Here is a 24,639-nt window from a genome sequence, read left to right as displayed (position 1 = left end):
AAAAAAAAAAAAAAAAAAATCACAGTTCAGTAATTGCTCTTCCTGTGAAAAGAAGAGCCAAAGGGGCTGAGGCTGGACATTTCAAATCTTGGTTCAGTGCTTGAGATCAGGTTGTTATTTAAAAGGCAAGGCATAGCTAAGCTAATCTCCCAAGAGACTGTGTTGATTTCTATGCATAAACTTGTGTAGGTGTTATTGTATCAATATAAATCACTTTTGCTTTATAAATGGCTTAATGATCTTCATATTCCTTAGTTCTTAAGAGTCCTGAAGGACCCCATGTAACACAAACACAAAGCAGTTCACAAGTATAAGTGCACACACACGGTTTAACAACTACCAGCACACAGTTGGGCATGCAAACTTCTACCATCACTCTCATCTGCATTTTTGCAGCCTTGTGCTAACAAGCATCCAGAACTTAAAGGCCACCTTACTCCAGTGGCAAGCAGCTATGTGCAGACTCAGAGGAACACAGGACACGCAACCGCGTGTACTCTGGAGAGGGCAATGCTGGCCAGGGGGAGGAGACTGTATGTACCTTAACAGTGGTCCGACCATCAAATGTGAATGACTTGATCTGCCCATTTTCTAAGAAAACCTTCAGGACGTTGGGGATGAGGAGGAGAGCTTCTTTCTTCATCATTTTCTGTGAACAAGCAGGGAAAGGACAAGGAGAGGGGCTCATTTAAAAGGAGGTAGGAAGCCAGAGGAAGGGTGTGAAAAAGGAGAAAAGGTGACGGAGACAGAGAGCCAAAGGTGTAGGAGGACAGAGACGAAAAGAGCAGATCGATAATACATGGGGACCAGAACCAAATTCCCCAACAAGACACTGAGGCATATCAAAAGCTCGCCTCCATTTGACATGGAGCACCCACATTCTACTGTAGTTCAAACCTCCACAGATCAGAGCATAGGGATCACTACACACCCCCTGAAGGGCTGATGAGCGGCCTCCTTTGGAGTCTATCTCACCCACCTGATCTTATCTCTAACATTTTTTAAACACCTGCTACAAAGCTTCTAGACTGATCTTATCTCCTGATACCTCCCTTTCCCTGAGGCTCTTCACAAGCCAAGATCATGTCCTGTCAAGGCCTTTGATCTGCCTTTTCCCTGCCCTGGGCCTTTTCTGACCTGACCCCTGCCTATTCCTAGTACCCACGCCTCTTTCACACCTCCATACCTCGGATGATTCTTCATTATTCAGGGACTGTCCCACTCCCTGCACAACACTTAGCATCTCCCACCCTGAGACATGAAGTGCCAGTAGCACACCAAAGCACTGGGATGACCTGAAACACCCTCAGACATTTTCTTTCTTTCTTTCTTTTTTTACTTTCCTTTTTCTTTTTTTGAGACGGAGTCTCACTCTGTCGCCCAGGCTGGAGTGCAGTGGTGTGATCTCGGCTCACTGCAACATCTGCCTCCTGAGTTCAAGCGATCCTCCTGCCTCAGCCTCTCCAGTAGCAACTGGGATTACAGGTGACAGTCACCATGCCTGGCCCTCAGACATTTTCAAAAGCTCTCTAGGAGTGGGCGGTACTGACTCCGATTGAGACATTCTTAATAAAAATTCACTAAATAAAGGCTGTTCTCTTTCTCTGAGGACTCTAAAAGAAAGAAAGAAAGAAAAGCTGTTCCCCCTGCCTTTCTCTTTTCCTCTTTGGCAAACTCCTATTTATCCTTCAAAACCCAGCTCAAATATGTATTCTGTAAAGCCTTGGTCTAATATCATCAAATACTTGAACCTGGTCCTTCCATGCATTCCTATAGCAATTTATGCACACTTCTTACAATGCTCTTACTGTATTTTGTTTTGTTTTGTTGAGACAGGGTCTCGCTCTATGCTTTGTCCATGATCCATGACATGGACATGGATCCTAGGTTGGAGTGCAGTGGTGCAACCACAGCTCACTGCAGCCTCAAAACCCTGGGCTCAAGTGATCCTCCTACCTCAGCCTCCCAAATAGCTAGGACTACAGGCATGTGCCACTACACCTAGCTAATTTTTTTACTTTTTGTAGAGACAGGGTCTTGCTATGTTGCCGAAACTCACCTTTATCATATTTTTGAAGGATATTTGTCTTTCACAATCAAATGGTGAAATGAGAGCACAAAGACCATATCCTATTTATCTTTGTAGTCCCAACACTAAACAAAGTTCCTGGCACATATTTGGTGCACAATAAATGGCTGCTCAATGAATGGGCAGTAGGTGCTTGATGTGCACTTATTGAATGATCACTCTCATCCCAACCATTTCCCTGGGCCAACATCATCATTAGTTCTATAGGAATGGAAAAGCTGCAGAGATAACCAGATTCCTTAATTCACTGGGCATTCACTGAACCTCTACTGTATGCCCAGCACTATGCTAAGTCTCTATGAGAGCTACAGGAGATTTCAGTCCAGTCTTAAATTCTTGTTGTAGTGACTTGGCACACATACACATTATCAAACCAACAGGTATAAGATGGCTAAAGTTTCCTACTTAAAGCAAATTGGATTTTGATTTTGAAGGAGACAGTGGGTGTGGATGATTTGAGAAGCCAGATGAGAACAGTCCAGACCTAGAGACTGTCATGGATCACGGACAAAGCATGGAAAGAGGAACAAGCAAATCCTCCTGGGTTGGGGTATGGTTGATGGTGGTGAGGAGCCAAGAGACAAGCTTGGTTGTGGTCAAGCCAAGGTGGGAAATGATGGGATATAAAATTGGAGGAGTGTGACTCCCTGCTTCCCTCCCTGATCTTGAGATGCCTTGCTCCTGCCAGGCCCAGAGGCCCCAGATCCCAGCGGTGGCAGGTTTTATTTAGCACACTGGGTCGGACTCAGATAATTACTTAATTGAATTTGCTTAAAAATAGAGTTGGCAAGGAATGCCCACAGGATTTATTTTTGCTCTGGCTGCTTAATAAAGCCTTGGAACACGAAAAGAAAGGGTTGATAGGAGAGCCTGGAGTCACCTGGGCCTGGACTCCCCCAGGTCCCGACCTGTGATGAGGCTGCTATGGTCCATACTGGTGGCAGCATGGAGGAGGGTGCTGTTGTAACATCAGGTAATTTCACGAGTGCAGCAAGAGTTGGAAGATTGATGTCTGTCTCTCACCCAGACAAGAGCCTCACACTATGCCTGGTGGCCTGTCTGAGAAAGAAGTAACTCTAGGTAGGTCCTAGCTACTCTGTGGCATTTGCATTCAGATTAGACTGGAGTGGGGGCATCGTTATGCTTTTAACCTAGCTGTGCCTGTAGCCTAGCTGTGACGTATGGAGAGGGGAATCATGGTGGAGAAAGGAGAAAGTGGAGAAGGGGAAGTAGAAGGGAGAGGAAGAGAAGAGAGGGGAGGGGAGTGGGGAGGAAGGGAAGGAGTTCTTCACTGGGTGGCCTGCCCTTGACAGATTACTCTGCAATGTTGAGATGGGATAGGATGCGCCTGTTCATACTTCCCAAATCCAAGTCATACGTCCTCTGAGTTTTCAAGTACTCAGGACACAAACATCCTCCTGGTGACTTGGACCTTGGGGTCTATTTCACCCTGATTTGCAGGTGAAATATTACTCCTTTTCCCCTCTGCTCACCAATGATCACTTCTCTTAAACCTTTTCTTCTAGGATTGACACAGATCCCAACCATCAATTATTCAGACAGCTTGCCCAGTGGGGTCCTGTAGTCCCCTGGGTTTGCCAGCTTTCCTCATGCAGAGATGGAGGAGGGCATAGGCTGAGTTTGGGAATGAGAGTCAGGGAAATGGAGATGGAAGACACCTGTGTCCTCCATCTCTTCTTCTCATTAACTCTACCTCAAATAATATAGAAGTGCCTGGCACCCTGCTGATTTCCTGCTCTGTCTGGGCCTGCTATCTTCTCCCGACAACTGTGGCTGTGCCTCAGCACATAAATGCCAAGGGCCTCCAGATAGATCTGCCCATCACAGCTATCAAAAGCACACAAGTGCCTGTTAGCTCTAGCTATCCCGTCCGTCCCCACTGGGATATTACTAACTTCTGCAGATTCCTGAGGGACTTGGCCAGAATGCATGACTGCTTAACACACTTCTTTTCTGCTCTTCACCTGCCTCTTCTCATTTGCACATCTGGAGCCGACAGTTCATTGCATGTAAACCTCCCAAAGCAATGAGAAACACTGTGGCTGGCCAAGACTCCCCAAATTGGCAGCTGCATGGCATGGGCTGTCAAATATTACCTGTCCTTTGAAACAATACCACCCAGTAGCAGATTTTGCATTGTCTTAATCTGAACCACTTGTCCCCCTCAACATTGCTGAGAGGTATCTGGTAGCAGGGAACAGGTATTTATTTTGCCTCCCCTCTGGTTATTAGATTGCCTCCCCTCTGCTATTAGAACATAGCAGGTGCCTAATAAAAACTTGGTGACTTAATGAGAGTCTGTATCATTTCCCTTAGGTAACTTCACTCATCACTGCATGGCCTTTTCCAGTCAAGATGTGGAGTTGCAAGATCACTTAAATGTGAAGAGAGCTCAATTTCACCAGCCACTCATTCCCTGGGTCTTCAGGAAGCCATTACTTCCTTCCTGTTTCTATCAAGTAGCAAAAGATGTTTATGGAGCACTTGCTCTGAGTGTAAGCTACTGTGTTAGGGATGGCAATTTCTCTAAGCATCAGAAGGATCTTGAGTGAATCAATATATATATTCCTTCTTCCCACAATACCTGGGGCCTCTCTGGATGTCACATATCCCTCTTAACTTACTACTTTCCCCCCTCCAGCACCTGGACGCTCCCACTCTAATCCACTGGGAAATCTGTCCACTATAAGTACCCCAGAGCGAGAGCTTGACAGCCAGGCAGATTATGGCCAGGGGCTGAGGAGATGGAGCCAAAGCTATACTTACTGCATCTGTTTCTCCAACTGCCACCTGCTCAGAAAATCGAACCTTCACAGGATTGGACCTCAGCTTGGCCTTCTTCGCAGCACTGATGAAAGCAGATTTGGGGGACTGGAAAAAGAACAGAGAGATGGTGAGTTCTCCATATCTAGGGAAAGCCTAACCTTTGTCACGTGAGAGTCAAGATGTCCCAGTACAGGTACACTTTGCATTACTGATCAAGGAGTCAATAAATAAATATTGATTCCCTACTAGGTGCAAGACAATGTGCTAAATGCTTCCCTATATAATTGGTGTGTTCTGAAACAGCTGGGCATGAATTGAATTTGGGTAGATTGAACCCCACTATTAATATTCTAGGCCTAGATGAGTTTGCAAAAGTTCTTTAGTAATATCATACATTGAGTTTTTATATATTTGGTTTTCTTAATGTGAGATAGACCTAAAAGATGTCTTTTATTATTATTACATTTGAATATAAGCATCCCATAGAATTTACAGAAATGATCTTATTCATCTCACAGACATGCCCTGCCCCTAGGAAGGAGTTGCATAATAAATACTATTTTAGATGTGGGAGAAAGGAGACCTAGCACTCCAAAAGGATTTTTTCACAGTTACTACACTATTGGGGAATAGAGATGTGAGAGATTTAACCCAAGTCTCCTGGCTTTCTAGTTTTGGGCTCTGCACCACTTTGTTTATCCAATTCTGTAAGAAATGCCCCCAAAATCAGCCAGGCTTGTTTATTTATTTATTTTTTATTTTTTTTTTAGACAGAGTTTCACTCTTGTCACCCAGGCTGGAGTGCAATGGTGCAATCTCAGCTCACTGCAACCTCCACTTCCTGGGTTCAAGTGATTCTCCAGCCTTGCCTCCTGAGCAGCTGGGATTACAGGCATGTGCCACCACATCCAGCTAATTTTGTATTTTTAGTAGAGATGGGGTCTCACCATGTTGGCCAGGCTGGTCTTGAACTTCTGACCTTAGGTGATCCACCTGCCTCAGCCTCCCAAAGTGCTGAGCTTACAGGCCACCATGCCTGACCGGCTTTTAGTTCTTGAAAACTCTCCCACAATTTTAGCGGAAGCATGATTAGCAAACACTGGAAACTAAGCCTTTCCTGGGTGCCCCTTGGATTCTAGCTCCCTGCTTGAGCTCTGTATGGCCCAGCAATCAGGAATACAGGAGTCGTGCTGAGGGGCATCCTCATTGTCTTTGGTGGGGGTGGGGGGCATTTATTCAATCATTTGACAAATTTAGCAAGGGCCTACTACATGCCACACACTGTTCTAGGTGGTGAGGGATGGAGCAGTGGGTAAGGCAGACAAAACTCCCTGGCCTCATGGAGTGTCCATTCCAGCAGGGATAGACAGACGATAAATATCTTTTAGGTAGCAGAGAAGGACTATGAGGAAAAATAAGGCAGGGTAAAGGACTACGCAAGAGAATGAGTGAGTTAGAGTGGGAGTAGTGAGGGTATTATATTAGCAATTTTGAAATACATAATACATTATTATTAACTATAGTCACCATGCTGTGCAATAGATCTCAAAAACTTATTCCTCCTGTCTAAGTGAGCCTTTGTATCCTTTGAACAGCATCTCCCCATTTCCTCCCAACCTTAGCCTCTAGTAATCACCATTCTATGCTTCACTTCTACGATTTTGACATTTTTAGATTCTGCATATAAGTGAGATCATGCAGTGTTTGTCTTTCTGTGTCTGGCTTATAATAATAATTATTATTATTTCACTTGGGATAATGTCCTCCAAGTTCATCCATGTTGTAGCAAATGACAGGATTTACTTCTTCTTAAAGGCTGAATAGTATTCCATTGTGTATTTATACCACATTTTCTTCATCCATTCATCTGCTGATGGTGGACACTTAGGTTGTTTCCATATCTTGGCTATGGTGAATAGTGCTGCCATGAACATGGGAATGCCAATGGCTCTTCGGCATACTAATTTCAATTCCCTTGGATATATATCCACAAGTAGAATTGTGCGGGTTATATTTTTAATTTTTTTTTTTTTTCTGAGATGGAGTCTTGCTCTGTCGCCCAGGCTAGAGTGCAGTGGTGTGATCTCGGCTCACTGCAACCTCCGCCTCCCCGGTTCAAGTGATTCCCCTGCCTCAGCCTCCCGAGTAGCTGGGATTACAGGCAGGCATCACCATGCCCAGCTAATTTTTGTATTTTTGGTAAAGATGGGGTTTCACCATGTTGGCCAGGCTGGTCTTGAACTCCTGACTTCAAGTGATCCACCCACTTCGGCCTCCCAAAATGCTGGGACACAGGTATGAGCCACGGCGCCCGGCCACTGTGGGAGGTTATTTTAGACAGGATGGTCAGGGAAGACCTAAAGATGAGACATTAAGCAGAAACTTAAGGAAGAGAGGGAGAGAGAGCCACCAGGCTATCTGGAGAAAGGCTTCTGGGCAGAAACTACAGTAAAGGCCCTGAGGTGAATTGAGGTGTATGAAGAACAGCAAGGAAGGCCAAGGTGGCTGGAGTGGCGTGATGGAGCAGGAGCAAGGCGGGAGATGCTCAGAGAGGCAGCTGGGGGCTGGGTCATGGAGGACCTTATAAACCACAGTGAGAACTTTGGATTTCACTCCACTAGAGGGATTTGATTGAACAGAGTCTGATGTGCATTTTAAAAGGAAGCTTCTGGTTGCTGTGTGGAAAACAGAGTGTAGGAGGACAATGGCAAGAGCATGGAGACCAGTTGGGGGTAAGTATAGTATTTGTAACTGCAATAATATGGTTAAAACATGATGGAGGCTTGGGCTAGGATGGTGATGATGGAGTCGAAAAGTGAGCGAATTCTGGATATATTTTGAATACTGAGTTAGGATGCTATGTTGACTGACTGGATATGAGAGTGAGGAAAAGAGAGACTTCAACTGAAAGAATGGACTTGCCATTTACTGAGATGAACAGGACTAGGGAGTGAATCAGGTTTGGGGCTACTTCAAACCACCACCCCTATGGGCCTTGCCATGGAGCCCGAGTCTTACAATCAGGAATTTCTTTGTGTTAAGGCCCTGAAGGTCCCTGCCAGCTGGAAATACATTAAGCTATTATCTACCATTTACACTGCAGTTGAGATTCATTTACCAGATTAGCCACAGGAGGGCAGGGCCCTAAGATACACATCAGAAACAAACGTCCTCATTGTGTCTTGGGCCCTGGTCCCAGCTGTGTTCTCTGTCAGAGCCAGCAATCTCATTCCCATAGAGGGGAGACTGCAAAAAACCACTTGTTTCACCTGAGTCCAGAAAGAACTCAGGCAGTGAGTGTCAGTCCTGGCTGCATAGTAGAAATGCTGGGAGGAGCTTTTAAAAATCCTGAAGCCCAGGGCCCACCACAGACCAGTTACATCAGAACTCCTGGGGGTGAGGTCTGAGCATCAGTATTTTTTTCAAGCTTCTGATAATTTCCAAATGCAGCCAAGATTAAGAACCATTGAGCTAAAGGAACCTTAGACTTCTCATCCTGAGCCAAAGGGGCAATTTGTTGGCAGCAGACAATATAGCACAATGAAATCCAGAGCTGGAGATCGTTGCAAAAAGTGATTATAGTATTGATTATACATGGAGTTGATAAATGCCTCTGTGTGTTGCACAGCCTGGTGCTCCAATCCTGAGCAGGGACTACAGGCTGAGGCAGAAGCAAGAGAAAGGGGCAAGATAGATAGAAAGATCTGTAGCTATGCTCAGGCAGCTGTGTTTGATTCCATCTCCACAGTCATCCAAAGTTCCACCAAGGTGCCACAAACATGAGGCAAGTGGAATCTTTCTACCTGACAGTCACCTCTCTTCTCTGCCATCATCTGCCCTCAGACGCCTGCATGGCGCAGTGTGTAGAACGAGGCATCTCTAGAGACCTGAATGGGCCATGCAGCTCAACCTTCATTTTCACATGTGAAATGGAGGCCTGGGAAGCGGATATACTTTACCCAAAGTATTGAATAATTGAGTAGCAGAGCCGAAACCAGAACCCAGGTTTCCTGAACCTTTGCTTAGTGATTATTCCCCCATAGCAGGCTAAAACTGGGAGTCCTTTCCTGATCTTTCATCCACTGGTTCTGGTTCTACCTTGGTATTATGTAATGGACTCAAACAAATGAAGAACCCCAACTGGTATCCTTTTATGTTTTCACCACAGTGAAAAGGATGGCATCCTTGCTATCCCTGCCAAAGATGCAAGACTAGATCCTGTCCTAGTGAGTTTCTGTTTGTACCACTGAAAACCAAAGATTCAGTTAATTATAGGCACAAATCACAAAGGAGGAAATGACATTGCCAATATTTTCAGGGATTATAATCATTTCCAGGTGTCTGTTTCAGAGTTATTTTCAGCTTGTTTATACTTCATTCCTCATTGACCCTTGTCCTGTTGGTCTCTAAGATTCCATCCTATTCTCAGTCTTCAGCCTTGATGCTGGTGACTCATTCATTGCCAGCTGGTCTCTGCTAGATGTCATGGAGTCACATCTAGCCTTATGCTCAGACACAGGTGAGGCCTGTTTTGCAGTGTGATATGAGGGGCCTCTCAGAGGCCTCCCTGTCCCAAAGCATCTTCAAAGCTCAGCTGTGGGGCTTGAAGTTTGTAATATTAGGGGCACTCCTTTATATTACAATGTTGAGAATTGGAAAGGCCCTGGTCAAAATGTGAATGCGGTAGCAGGAAGGCATAATACACTTCAGGGGCCAGCAAATTACAGGCCTACATAGGCCAAATCTTGCTCACCACCTGTTTTTATGAATAAAGCTTTACTGGAACACAGCCGTGATCTTCATTTATGTATTGCCTGTGACTGCTTTCGTGCTACCACATATGGCTTGCAAAGCCTAAAATACTAATTATATGGCCCTTCAGAGAAACAGTTTGCCAACTTCTGCACTAATTCATAACCATGCACTAACCAGCTGTTTTTAAAACTTGCCTGATGATAAGAATCACTGAGGAGTGCTTGTTAAAGTACAGATGCCTAGGCTCATACCAGATTTTAGAAGTTAGAATCTCTGGAAGAGTGGGGCCCAGAAATCAACATTGTTGAAGATATCCCAATCCATTAAGCATACATTAATTGAGCACCTTAAAGCTGGAACGTTTGAGCTCTTCACTGACCCTATGTTTTTCTCCAAGCAGCTGGAAATCTCATTTTGCAACAGGCACCCTTTCTGGCTAAAATGAATTTTGGCCTGAAACATGGGACTAGAATTGCTAAGTACCTCTGGGGCCACTGCAAGCCCCTTGAAGCAACTGTGAAGCCAGCAGCTTGGTGGAATAAGGAATAGAAGAGAGTCTGCCTTTCCCTCAGTGCAGAATTCAGCAGCTGGTTATTTTTTGGCAATTTTTAAAATTTGGTGTCTGTATTAGTACAGATGTCAGGGTTGTGATCACTTAGATCTTGACCAAAGTCAGGTATAGGGCCAAATATTTTAGAGCAAGATAGGGCCTCGCTTTGGCCCTTCTGGCTCACTGCCTTTGACACCTGAGCCTACTTATAATCAATTACTATAGCAACCACTGTGGGAGCCTAGGACAATGGAGGGCCATCCTGGTTTCACCAGATCACTACTAAGGGAACCAGGGGGCCTTCCTTCCCACACTCAAGACTGCCTGGACATGAACATATCCTCTGCCTGACTTCCAAAGCCCGCCATAAACTACACCTGACTCTTTAACCACCTCTCCAAGATCACCTTTTGCTGCACTTGGTGGTTCTACCCACAGCTCCCTGCACACACTGGGCTTGCTATCACTCCTGGACCCACCTCACGCTGTTTCCTCCCTGTCCCCATCCTTCAGGGTCTACAGTGTCCTTTTGAGCAGCTAAATGCCATCACTTTACAGTTTAGTTCAAACCCTACCTTTATCCTGAATCCTTCCCCAACTCCTCAATTCGCCTTCTTGGATTTCCTGTAGTACTCCTGTTAATCCACACTGCCATCACTCATATCCCCAACCAGGCTGTATAAGCAGAGATGCCATTTTATGTTAATATGTCTCCCCCTAGCACCAAGCACATAGTAGACATGGCATAAAATATATTAGATGATTGCTAAAATTAATAATGAATTAGTTCATTAATTCAGCATATATGATTGGAGTATCTACCATCGGACAAACACTATATGTCAGGAAGCTCTGTAGAAAACCAGTTTCTCTGAGGTGGTTCCCATTATTTTAGCTTTCTTTTTCTAGGCAGGTGGCTCCAAGCAGAGGGGATTCCAGTTCTTTAAGTACAGGCTGTTTTCAGAACCAGAAAACTAGGGTTTCATTTGAAACAGATTGTCTGTGCTTGCTTTATCAGGGTAATTCTTGGTCATAATCCAGTACTTTATCTGTTTAAAAATATTTACTGATTACCTACTGTGTGCCAAGGTCTAAGGGTTTCAAGATTAATAAATATCCAGTCAGTCATGAGGACTAGTTGGTAATTCAAAGATTAAGGAACACCCTTAAATACACAGAAGCTTATTAAGTGGCTATCTATGCAGTATGGTTTGAGGGGACCTGGGAAAGAACTCCTGTGACCCCTCTCCCCAGTTGTCTGCCATGCTATGAGTCACTCTTACAAGGAAAATGTCATCTGAGAGAGACTCCATATCAGAATCATTTGGTGAGCCTTTTCAAAAGACCAATACCAGGGTCTCATCTCCAGAGCTTCTAATTCAATGAGTCAGGGCAAGAGCCCAAGTACCAATATTTTTATGTTTTCTTTTTTTTTCTGTCTCTGCTGCTCGAATGAATCAGAACTGAGTATTAATAGTTTTCAGAGCTTCTCAGATGGTTCTAATGGATAAACAGGGTCAAGAACCATTACCAGGCCAGGTGTGGTGGCTCACACCTGTAATCCCAGTACTATGGGAGGCCAAGGCGGGCGGATTACTTGAGGTCAGGAGTTCGAGACCAGCCTGGCTAACATAGCGAAATATTGTCTCTACTAAAAATGCAAAAATTAGCCAGTGTAGTGGCACATACCTGTAATTCCAGCTACTCTAGTGGCTGAGGCAGGAGAATCACTTGAACCCAGGAGGTAGAGGTTGCAGTGAGCTGAGATGACACCACTGCACTCCAGGCTGGGTGACAGAGTGAGACTCTATAAAAAAAAAAAAAAACCAGCCACAGTATGTAGGAGTAGGTATTAGGCCATTATCCGCCACAGAATGTAGGAGCTATTAATAGAAAGAGACTTGCAGATTGTCTGGTCCAGTGTCTTTTAAAAAAAAAAAAAACAAATATAGATTCCTAGGCCACATCCTGGACCTATTAGGAGGTTGTCTTCTGGAAGTAGTGGTAATCAAACTTTAACATGACAAGAGTTCTGTAATAGGTAGCAGTCTCCTCGCACCCATGAGATGCCAAGTGCCTGCTGTGAACACAGTATTATTTTCTGTGATGTAGGGGGTATAACATTAAACACATATTGGGAGTCTTCAAGAAGCTTTCAGTATAGCTAAAGAGAGAATATCTGTCAGTGGAGACTTGTTAAGGTAGTTACGTTCTATAACATTTCTATGAACACTGAATTAGTGAATACTGAACTCCTGCTCCAATATTTCACATAAATTATGGTGTTAAATTTTAAAAACAACTCATCCTAGTAGCTTCTATGTTCTTTATTTTACAAAGAGAAAATGAAGCTCAAAAGTGTTAAGTGACTTGCCTGAGGCCACTCCACTCACAGGTGCCAGAGTCAAGACTCAAACGCTGTCCAACTGGCCCCAGAACTGCAGTTTGTTTCTTGCACTACACTGCACTGCCCCCTATCGTCTCCATCCTCTGATTACCTCTGTATGAGAACTGACACAAGAAGGCAGAGCATCACCTTGTCAGACCTCGTCTGGGAACGTGTGCATTGGGTAAATCAAAATTTTCACACTCTGCACATGTCTGCAAATGACCAGGAAAGTGCCATGAGTATTGATTTTGGGGGTTATAAATAAATTTTTGGGAGTAGGCAAGTTGGCAAATAGGGAATCTGCAAATAATGAGGATCGACTGTACATGTATGTAAGCCTGACATTCAATTGGGATGCACTGGGATGGCCATACCAGTTGTAAAATATGGAGGGATTCTTTCACACTGATTGGTAAGTAGGCACTGCCCTAAGCTTCCTGGATGCCACCTGACCTCTCCCCCTGGACCTCCTTACAAATGTAGATCAACTACAGGGTTAACATCTGGCACAATTAAGAGGACTTCAAGACTCTGCTCCAGTGCTATTACTGGCTCATATTTTGACTGGATTGACTTCTACTGTACAGGTCATTAAATGTTTTGACAATTAGCCCTGTGTGTGTGTACTCATCCACTTCTATGCTCCCAGGGTTTAGAGAGCACAAGGCTGACAACTAGGATGTAAGCTCTATGAGGGCAGGGACCATGTTTGTCTTGTGCACTGCTATATTTCCAGCCTAGAAGAATGTCCAGAATAGTAGGTGTTTAATAAATGCTTGATGAGTGAATGAACAGATTAGGGAAATGCTCATTGAGGTTAGTCAGGCAAAGCTGTTTGGAGAACACGAGTATCGAACAAGGTCTTAAAAGAAACAGACACGTATTAGAAGAAATGTGGAATAGTACAAGGACAAAAGTCCACAGGGCAGTAAGACCTAAGAAGGAAATGTACCTAAGAAGGAGAAGGAAATCAGCCTGGCCTCAGCAAAGGGGCCATGGGTTGGGACCTGCAGAGTGAGCAGAACAGGGGGTAAGAAAATGTTGGAGGCACTGGGATGGGAAAGTTGAGATAAGAGATTGGGGTGAGTGTTATGCCCTTTATTCTGCAGCTAAGTTTGGACACTTGAGTTTTGTTTAGGTTGCTTTGATGGTTGGAAACTGGGTTTCCTTCATTCCTTCAACCAATATTTATTAGCACCTACTCTGTGCCAGGTGCTGGGGATACAGCCTCTACCCTCATGGAGCTGACATTCTAATGAGGGACAGAGATGATAAACATGTAAATATAATATCTCATGGGAATGTAAAATGGCACAGCCACTTTGAAAAACAGTCTGGCAGTTTTTTAATAGGCTATATATACACTTACTATTTGACCCAGCAATCATACTCTTGGGCATTTATCTCACAGAAATGAAAACTTATGCCCATAAAAATCCTGTACATAAATATTATAACAGCTTTATTTGTAGTAGCCCCAAGCTGGAAACAACCCAGATACCCTTCAATGGGTACATGATTAAACAAACTGGTACATCCACACCATGGAATACCGTGGGGGTACTACTCAGCAATAAAACGGAACAAAATATTGATACATGCAACAAGTTGGATGAATCTCGAGGACATTTTGCTAAGTGAAGAAAACCAATCCCCAAAGGTTACATATTATATAATTATATTTGTATATTATTTTTATTTGTTTTTTAGAGAAGCGGTCTCGCTCTATTGCCCAGGTTGGAGTACACTGGTGCCATCATAGCTCAAAGCAGTCTCCAATACCTGGGCTCAAGCAATCCTCCTGCCTCAGTCTCTCAAGTAGCTGGGACTACAGGTGTGCACTACCACATCTGGCTAAATTAAAAAGAAAATTTTTAGAGATAAGGTCTCATTCTATGTTGTTCAGGCTGATCTCAAATTCCTTAGTTCAAGTGATCCTCCCACCTCAGCCTCCTAAGTAGCTGGAATTCCAGACAGGAGCCACAATGCTTTGCTTCCATTTATATAATATTTTTGAAATGATAAAATTAGGGAAATGTAAAGTCGTTGACAGGGATTGGGTGTAGGGGGTGAAGTGAGTGTGGTTATAAAAGGACAACATGAGGAATCCTTTTGGTGACAGACTTGTCCAGTGACTTTTTTAAGTTTTAAATTTTTGTGAGTACATAGTAGGTATATATATTTCTAGGGTACATAAGATACTTTGTCACAGGCATGCAACATATAATAACAATATTATGGTAAATGGGGTATCTTGACTGTGTTGGTGGATACATAAACCCACATGTGATAAATTCATATTGAACCATATACATATGTTGTATCATTGTTGATTTCCTGGTTTTGCTATTGCACATAGTTTTTTTTTTTTTTTTTTTTTTTTTTTTTTTTTTTTTAAGATGGAGTCTCGCTCTGTCACCCAGGCTGGAGTGCAATGGTGCAATCTCAGCTCACTGCAACCTCTGCCTCCCGGGTTCAAACAATTCTCATGCCTTAGCCTACTGAGTAGCTGAGACTACAGGTGCGCTCCACCATGCCAGGCTATTTTTTTTGTGTTTTGTGTAGGGATGGGATTTCACCATGTTGGCCAGGCTGGTCTCGAACTCCTGGCCTCAAGTGATCAACCTGCCTCGGCCTCCCAAAGTGCTGGGATTACAGGTGTGAACTGCTGCACCCAGCCTAATGCACATAGTTATATAAGATATAACCACTGGCAGAAACAGGGTAAAACAGGGTAACAGGTATATGGTATACCTCTACTATCATTGCAACTTCTTGTGATCTATAATTATTTCAAAAGAAAAGTTTAAAAATATAATATTTCAGCTCTGAAGAAAAAGTAAGCAGTATCAGAAGATAGTGACAGGTAGATGCTATTTTAGAAAGGATACTCAGGGAAGGCTTCTGCAAGAAGGTGAAATTTGAGAAGACCTGACTAACAAAGTAAACCCACACTGGGTCTCTGATCAGAGTAGTAAATTCTAACCACACATCAAGCACGTTTTAGTGGGAGAACTGGTGGTCATTTTCAAGACAGGAGATTGGGAGGTTGGGACTGACTGCCTACTGCCCAAGAGGCAACTGCACACGTGCAGCAAAGTGGTGGGGAGGGGACTATTGGTAACAACAATGGAGTGATGGGGCTTGCCTGCCCAGAGACAAGAGAACTGGAACTGAGAAAGGCTTATCTGCCTGGGAGCATTGTGTGTACATATGTGAGAGAGCACATGAGTGTGTGTATATGTGAGTAGTGTGTGTATGTATATGTATGGGTATGAGCGGGTGAGTATATGTGTGTGAGTGTACGTGTGAGGATACATGTGAGTCATTATGTATGAGGTTGTGAATGAATGTGTGAGTGTATTGTGTGTATCTGTCAGTGTGTATATGTGTGTGAATGTATGAGTGTGTTAGTGAAGTTCACACTGATGCAGAAGAGGTCTGGGAGCTGGGGGCCATGGGGAGAGGCAGTTAGTTTGAACCATGATTGATTTCAATCCTGCTCTTGCCTGGTGAGCCCATGCTGTGCACCTGTGTTCCATCCCTCGCTGTGTCATCTCTCTATGGAAAATCTTGCCCCATCTCTCAAGGTCCAGCTCAGGTGCAGCCTCCTCCTTGAAGCCTTCCCTAATTTCACGTCCCCCACACCCAACAGATGTGACCTCTCCTGTGGCTATACATTGTGGGTACGGCATCCACGCTGGGGTGCAGAGGACTGTTGGGGACATGAATAAGGGGACAGGTGGGCTGGAGGTAGAGTGAGGGCTCTGAATTTTGCACATGGAAGTTGTGTACCTGGGTTTGTGCATTTAAGCTAAGAATGCTATAAGGATATAACCAATAATGGACACTGAACTTTCTAAATCCAACTCTTGAGGAGAGGGGACTAGAAATTTTTACTTTTAATAAGTAGTCCTGGCAACTATTATGATCAGGTATGTTTAGGCAACACTGTTCTACTTTAAATCTCTCAATGTACAGATGATGAAACAGGTCCAGAATGGGGAACTGACTCATCCAAGGTCACAAAGCCAGTTAAGTGATTGTACCAGGACAAAGATGAATCTGTTTGTCTAAGTGTACTCCCCAGCAACTTTATATTAAATTATATCACATATGGTGCTGTGTCTCATACATTGTAGGTAACTTATATGAATAAGATTGGCACCTATCATCATCCAGGACTTTATGAGAGTTCACATTGGACAGATACATTTTAATGGAGTACAGCCAAAAAGAAGTCGAAACTGTATTCGGAATTGAGGCAGTGGGCAGCTTAAGTGGGTAAAGCAGAAGGCACAGGACAGAACACAGCACAGCACAGCACAGCCCTTCAAAATCCTCAGCTTTGGACATGAGCAGAGACATGCTGTTCAGAAGGTATTCTTTAAGTTCACTCCTAAATCCTTGCCTCATATGTTGGTTGCAGTCTCTGAACCCCCAACCCCATCACTGTTGCTTTCCAATATGGAAATGTCATCTCTTCTCAGTCAGGAGGAAGGGCAGATGGCAAAGAGGCTCACTCACCTGATGAGTGTGCAGAACTGTAAGAACGATGAATTCCTCAGCGCTCCTACAGAGAAAAGAGGGAACAGGAGAGTAGTGTATCATGTACTAGGTATTCATCTAGTACAAGAAGCAACACCAGAATTTTCCCCTGGCTGCATTCAGGTATATGGATTAGGATAGAGGGCAATCTGAGTGTCTGCATGGACACTTCACCTCCAGTCATTTGTGGAGGCCGACACAAACCATCCATATTAATTCACACAGGCATCCGAAGATGGTATAACCATTACCTCTGGGGTTGTCATTTTTTAGGTCTTCTTTTCATATTCCTTCTCACATACTCTCTGTAGATATCTCCAAACCTTAGTAGCAATTTTATGTGTAGACTAGAAAATTCTTAAGGAAAACTGAAAGCCTGCATTATGGAATTCAAAGTCAGAGAGTCCTGGGAACTATGTACAATGATTATTGGTAATTTGGTATTTAAGTGAGAGGAGACATTCAAAGGAAAAACCCAAAGGAGGTCATTTGGTCACCATGACTCATACTCAGCAGATTTGTTTTAATTGAGGGACCAAAAAAGAGAGCCAGGGAGCAACAGATGGAAACCAAAACTCTCCAGATAGCAAATATTCAAAAGAATGAAGAATATGAAACTCTTCTGGCAAGAATTATGCCAATGATCAAACAGGCGGTGAGGTATGAAAATTCTCTCCCAGGAATACATAATCTTTTAAAAGAACTAAAAGAAATGGAAATAGTTTGCCTTGAAGGAGCTTCCCCTCTCCTTGTTGGCCCTTTTCAAATGTTTATGTGAACAAAGTCATTTAAGAAGTAGAGTCAAGCTGCCCTTGACTCTGGATATTTGAGAAATGCCAAGGCCCGCAGCTCTAGAACTCTGAACATCTCCCACATTTGGTGAGGCAAACTACAGGGATTAACCAGCCCCAGGGTTTGGGAAGTTCCCAGAAGTAAAGAGTTGTTTTCCAGGAAAAATACTAAAGAAAATACTTTGTCTTGAACAGGGGAGGGGCATAACATAAGTTGGATTATGTGACTCGTCTCCTCCAGCCCCTTGCCATGTCTCCCCATTTCATTTAGAACAAAGCCACAGTCCCTATGGTGGCTTCAAAGGTTCTCCATTATCTGGACTTATTTTCTACAACTCTCCTCTTTCCTTACCAACTCCAGTCCTACTGGCTTCTCCCCTGTTCCACAATCGTGCCAAACACACTCTTGGCCTTAGGGCCTCTGCACTGGCTGTTTTCTCTTCAACACCTTCTCCTCCCTCAAGTCTTTCTTCAAATGTCACCTTCTCAATGAGGTCAACATAGGCCCTACTGTTTAGTTACATTTTGCACCCCTGTGCCCAGCACTCCTGATCCTCTTTACCTAGATCTACTTTCTATTCTTAATAATGTTTATCAGCTTCTAATATGTTGTAGAACTACTTATAATCTTTTCTGCTTATGATGTGTCTCCTTTCAGTAAAATGTAAACTCCAGTGAGCCAGGGATCTTTGTCTGTCTTATTCATTGCTGTATCTTCAGTGTGTGGAACAGTGCCTGGTGCATCAAGGACAATAATAAATACTGGTTGGTTGATTGATTGAATGAATGAATAACCCACTGGCTCCCAAGGTTATCAAGAGTGTGCTCTGCTTTAACGCTGAAAGAGCTCTGGAACCCCTCACGAAATCAGCCTAACTTGTTTTGGAGTGCAAAGATATCTACTGAAAGCAAAGCAGTGACTTCTGAGGGACCAGGCTGAAAAAAACCCAACATGCCCTAATAGGATAGAAAGAACTCACCTCATATTGGTGTGGTAGCAGAGGGTGGAGAGTGGAGGGTGGGGAAATGCAATATACAACTGAACTTGGAGAAGAGTCAAATAAAAGGTCATTAGGGATCAGACACATTTCATGGTATTGAGCTGGAGGGAGCATGCCAAGGAAGCCAAGAAGTGCTCTGGACTTCAGGAGGGAACATTCCAAAGCCCTTCAGAGCTAGTTAGAGGGTGCTGTTCCATACACAGATTGCTATGTCTGCCTTTGAAGGCAAGGGAAGAGCTCTGGGACCAGGTGGGCTTTTGGGAGCCTGGAAAGATGAGTGGGATGAAAACACTCTGAACCAGGAGGAGTTGAAGGAGGTGGAGGCAGAAATGAAGTCAGACTATGCAAGGGGGAGAGAGAGAGGAGGAGAGAGAGAGAGAGAAAGAGAGAGGGAGAGAGAAAAGGAGAGAGAGAGAAAGAGCGAGCATGTACATGGTTCCATTTGGAGTGAGATAGCCAAGCTCCCCCAAACTGAGGTTAGTCCATGCAATTTGGAGCCTTTACCTCTTATTCTCTAATTCCTTTTTAACAAATGTATGCCAGGGTGTGTGCATGTGGTGTGGATGTGGGGTAGGAGAGTGTGTATGGTGTGTGTGTGTGTGTGTGTGTGTGTGTGTGTAATGTGTGTAGGGGTAAGGGATAGGTAAAGACAATGTGATTACTCTCCATTTATAAACAGTGGTGATCCCACAACGTTCCTTTTGTCATCAGCTTCCATCTGGGGAGGGCATTTAGGGGCCACAAACACTATGGACAGTATCCACATTGGGAGGTTCTCTTCCTCAACCCACTGGCCACGGATTCTGATTTTTTTTCTGCAGTGGGGGAGTTGGTCAATGTCTTGCTTGCACTGTGCGTATCTAGGATGTTCTTTTAATGGCTTGATTCTCATCTGTCACTTGGTATGTCCCACTGGACAAAAAAAAGGGGCTGGGGTGAAGAGATTCATCGGGTGGAGGGAGGTAGGGGTGAGACTCCAGCAAGGAGTTCTTTGCATCTGTTCACATCATTGGAGATGCTAAGCCAGTGTGTATGAAGGCTCCTGCTGACCCTGAATAGCCGGCCCCTGAAGTTCAGGGTTAGCCAGGAGCCCTGTATAGGGCTTCTCTGCCTGGAAGGATTCTGCTCTCAGAGCGAGGGGGGATAGTGGTAGCCCCATGTCACCGGTGAGTCAGGGGTGGGGATACTGATCAGCTCCTGCCAAGACGCCCCTGTTACCTGATAAGTTCTATGAGCCTCTCCCTCGGGGCTTCACTCACGTCTTCCTCATTAATAGCCACAATCTGGTCACCAGCCAGGAGCTTGTTCTCAGAGGGGCCTCCTGCAAAGGAGAGGAGAGAGATGTGAAGGCTTAGGGTTACTGCTGGTAAAGTCCAGGTCTGGGCAAGTCCTCTGTGCCTGTAGGAGCTGAAGCGGATGCTGAGGCCTGGAGATGGTGCAGGCTGAGCTGTGGTGGTGTAGGGGTTGCTATTCGAGCTCTCTGCTACTGTTGCTGCTGCTGCTGCTGCCTATAAGCAGATAGAGGGCAGAGGAATGAAGACAGAGAATGGAGTCGGCCTCCTTTAGTTCCATGCCAAGAAAGACATGCTCTGGACTTCAGGAACAAACATTCCAAAGTCCTCCAGAGCTAGTGAGAGGGTGTGTTCCAAACACAGAATGCTGAGTCTGCTTTTTAAGGCAAGGGAGGTGCTCTAGAACCAGGTGGGCTTTTTGGAGCCCCGGAAAGACAAGTGGGATGAAAACACTTTAGCTGGGCATGGTTTGGCAGCAAAAGGTCCCAGACTCAGATGAGGTCAATAAACATTTTACTGGCTTACTTCTTAACGAGGAACACAGACTTCCATTTCATAGGCGGGACTTGCTTAGGTACAAGGAATGACTTCCAGACTACTGGAGGTGGTCAGGTGACAGGAGGAGGAAGGATCTTCTTACTTGAATATTATTCATACTTACTGGTCTGTAAGGACTTAAGCATTCACTTGTCTGAAGACAGAGGAAAAAAACCTAAAGGGTTATTTTTTTTTCAACACTGAGAAATGCCACTGTCCAATAAATGAGGGGAACAAAGTACATACCCTTGTACAGTTGGATATTTGTTTCCTCTCCCTCCCATTTCTTTTCTTTCTTTATTTTTTATTTTATTTTTATTTTTTTTGAGGTGGAGTCTTACTCTGTTGCCCAGGCTGGAGTGTAGTGGCATGATCTCGGCTCACTGCAACCTGCACCTCCCAAGTTCAACAGATTCTCCCACCTCAGCCTCCTGAGTAGCTGGGATGACAGGTACACTCCACCACACCCAGCTAATGTTTGTATTTTTAGTAGAGATGGAACATCTCCATGTTGCCCAGAGTGGTCTTGAACTCCTGACCTAAGGTGATGCACCTACCTCAGCCTCCGAAAGGGCTGGGATTACAGACGTGAGCTACTGTGCCTGGCTCTCCTTCCCATTTCCACTGCAAGGTTAAGAAAGCAGACCTATCTGAGGGCTGTACCTTCTTGGTTGCAGCAAAGGGTGAGGGTAGACGGGTACCACAAGGCTATGCTGCCTCTGATGTTTAGCAAAGATCTTCTTGGAGAAAAGCTTCTCAGAGACTTGGGGAGAATGAGAAGTCAGATCCAGCCTGACTCAAATTTGAAAGAAATGTTCAGTGACTTGACCCACTATCAAACCAGCCTTGACTCTTGTTTGAGTCCACCTTGAAGGGCCAGATCCCAACTTCTTCCTCTCTCTCCAAAGAAGGGGGCTGCCCAAATTCCAAAAACATGAACATACACAACAAATACATCACTTGAGCACAGCTCAATGGCTCTGGAGTGTAGAGCCTATGTGCTGAGGATGGCTGCGCCAGCACAGGCAGCAGGATTCATTGCTTGAGCAGCAATTGCCCTAAACACACTAAGCCAAGTCTCCTGACAGTGCACTGGCTTCAGGAGCAGAGTGTGGTGGTGAAGAGAACACTCTTTACAGCCAGACAGACCTGGACTCTAATTCCGAATCTGCAGTTCACTGGTTGTGTGACCTTGGGCAAGACATTTAATCTCTCTGAGACTCTCTTACTTCATCTATAAAATGGGAAAATAACAGTACATATGCATCACAGAAATGTTGGGAGGATGAATGAGATGATAAATACACAGCACTTAAAACAGCTGATTGATGTTGCTAAGAATTGGATAAATGGTAGTTATTATACCATCCAAGGGACAATTCCTTTAACTCATTTCATTCCTTCTATCTACTTCTGCCAAAAATGCCAGTCTCTTAGGTGGAGGCCACTCTATCTATCTTCTTCTTCCTTTCCCTCCCCTCCCTTTCTTCCATCTAAGAGAATAGGTCCTCAAGGAACTCAACCTCCTTTACGGGCCTTGGCCCTTTGATGGCACTGGTAACATCAGTCTGCTACTGCTTTCACAAATGGTTTGTTGGCTTGATCAACCATAATTGCTCTTCTGTAGAATACTTTTTTTTGTCTTTATTATGGCCTCAAATAAAGAACCAAACAAGTCCTGTGCGTTCAGGAGCCACCTGGACCAGAAGCAGCACTACAGATCAGTCTTTTATGGGGCTTTTATAGGGCTATGCATGCCAGCCCCATGGCTTTTTGTGGTTCGTGCCTGGGGCTTTTCTTCTCTTCACCCCTCCAACTCCTTCTTCATTGTTATACCTTTGGCAGCTGAACCCCTCTAGGCCTGGGGGCTTCCTTCAGCTGTGCAAATTCTGTGTCATTTGAAGTTAAAGTAGGGGCTCCTGGTGGTCTATTACTGAGTGTTAGCTGGTCCCTCTTTCCCAGGATAAATTTGATTTCTGATCAGAGATTCAAAACCTTTTTGCCAAACTGCATGACTGACTCCAGAGCCTTAGGTCAGCCACGGACTCCTGTACTAAATTGTTGTTGCGTGTGTGTGTGTGTGTGTGTGTTTTCCCCACTCTGTGCCCTCTAGTTGAAGAGAGAGCTTACAAAAATCTTTTTCTTTTCCTTGGAGGATTGCAAAATTCATCAAATTTCTGCAAGACCAGTTTGTACTCTGGCTGCTCCTCTTGACTGAGCGAGAAACTGTTGTAAACATCTAAAGCCTCAGGCCCAGCAAGTCAGGAATAAAGCTCCATTCTGTCTGTCTTTTTTGTCAATGCCTAGCACATTCAAAACAAAACAGTACTTCAGTCTTTTCCCATTTCATTCATGATAGCAGGGCTTCATAGCTTAGGTGGGGCTTTGCTTGTTCCATCCCACATGGCCCCTTTCAGGACCTACTTCCCCTGCATGGCATCAAACAGGCCCAGGTGCAAACCCTAGCTCTGCTGCTTTACAGCTGAGTGACACTGGACAAGTCATTTCTCTTTCATTATGCCTCAGTTTCCTCGTTTGCAAAATGGGAATGACATTACTTATTTACCTTGCAGGGGTGGCTGTGAGAATTAAACAAGATGATGTAAAGCACACAGTAGATGCTTAATCAATGGTAGATGTTTGTTACTGCCACTCAAGCATTCAGAGATTTCATTATCCTCTCCTCTCCTATCCCACCTGTGGTCTATATCTTCATTCTGGTCTTCAATGGCTGACCTATTTCATGAGTATGTACATGTCTCCACAACCTGATGGTTAGGTTCTTGAAAACAGGAACTGTGTCTTGTACTTCCCTACAACATTGCTGGGCTTAGAGTAGGCAATCTATAAATACTTGTTGAATTAAATAGAATAGGCACATCTTTTTTTGCAAGACATTATGGCTCTTTTATGAATGTTCTATGCAAAGGGAATCTTTATTAAGACCCAGATGCTGTTAAACAATCAACTGCAGCCTTTTTCTAGGGCCCCAAACAACCTCAATGATTGTGTCTATCAGTCTTAAAAGGCCAGCTCCCTCACACAGTTATTGGTTGGCAAGTCTTCAACCATTCTTCATGAATTCTTCAGCAACACAGTCAGAATGCTTGGAAGCTCTGCTTTTCGGGAAGACATGTGGGTGTTGGGAGACAGGAGTCAGGGCTAGGGGGATACTCTGAGGGACACCTACCTGGCCTCACAGATCGAACCACCACAGGCCTCTCACTGCCAGCCACGAAGCCAAAGCCATATATAGGGTCTCGATGAACGGTCACTTGTCGCAGTATCTCTGCTGGCAGCTGCTCACATTCCATATCATTTGCGCTCTCTTCCTGCATCACATGACTGGGGAAAAGGGAAGATGGGAGCAAAACAAGATGCACAGGGAACTAAGCCTCAGAACCAGCAGGGAGAGAGGCTGGTTAGGGTTCTGGCCCTGGCACCCAGGAGTTTACAGCTTAGCTTCCTACATGCTCTGGAGCCAACAGAGATGATGACTGCCTCATATTTCAGATTGGAGAAAGAGAAACCTAGAAAGTAGAAGCTACTGTCTTCAGGGCTAGAGCCAATAGAAGAAACTGATGTCATGAGCCTGAAATTAGAGTCAGACCCTTCCTCTCAGATATTGGAACTCCAGAAGGAACCCAATGCAAATATTCTGCAGAAGTTAACCGTCATCTTCCACTGACTTAGCTATTAACTCCTTAAAGGAGACCAAAACCTTGCAGGAAGAGACCACAAGACAGGCAAGTAAGTGGCAGAAGAAACGTAAAGTTGTTCCAGAAGATGGAGCATCTTCATGAAGCCCTGATGCAATTTTTAAATTTTTTTTTTAATTTTTTTTTTTTTTTTTTGAGACAAAGTCTCACTCTGTCACTCAGGTTGGAGTGCAGTGACACG

The 24,639-nt window shown here is 44.3% G+C and overlaps 1 protein-coding gene across 1 annotated transcript in view; it reads right to left on the bottom strand.

The window, feature by feature from the left end:
- FRMPD3 (FERM and PDZ domain containing 3) overlaps positions 1 to 24,077 on the bottom strand; it is an 81,541-nt gene extending 57,464 nt beyond the window's left edge. Inside the window, exons 1-5 of the mRNA XM_017859350.1 lie at positions 23,930 to 24,077; positions 20,129 to 20,231; positions 17,098 to 17,143; positions 4,877 to 4,981; positions 542 to 649 (exon numbers count right to left, since the gene is read on the bottom strand). Coding sequence (XP_017714839.1) covers positions 542 to 649; positions 4,877 to 4,981; positions 17,098 to 17,143; positions 20,129 to 20,231; positions 23,930 to 24,077 — 510 coding nt within the window. The remainder of the gene's footprint in view (positions 1 to 541; positions 650 to 4,876; positions 4,982 to 17,097; positions 17,144 to 20,128; positions 20,232 to 23,929) is intronic.
- Positions 24,078 to 24,639: the final 562 nt, after the last annotated feature.

This window comes from Rhinopithecus bieti, unplaced genomic scaffold (assembly GCF_001698545.2).
Source record: "Rhinopithecus bieti isolate Rb0 unplaced genomic scaffold, ASM169854v2 scaffold_50805, whole genome shotgun sequence".
Taxonomy (NCBI): domain Eukaryota; kingdom Metazoa; phylum Chordata; class Mammalia; order Primates; family Cercopithecidae; genus Rhinopithecus; species Rhinopithecus bieti.
This window is presented reverse-complemented; position numbering and strand designations above follow the sequence as displayed.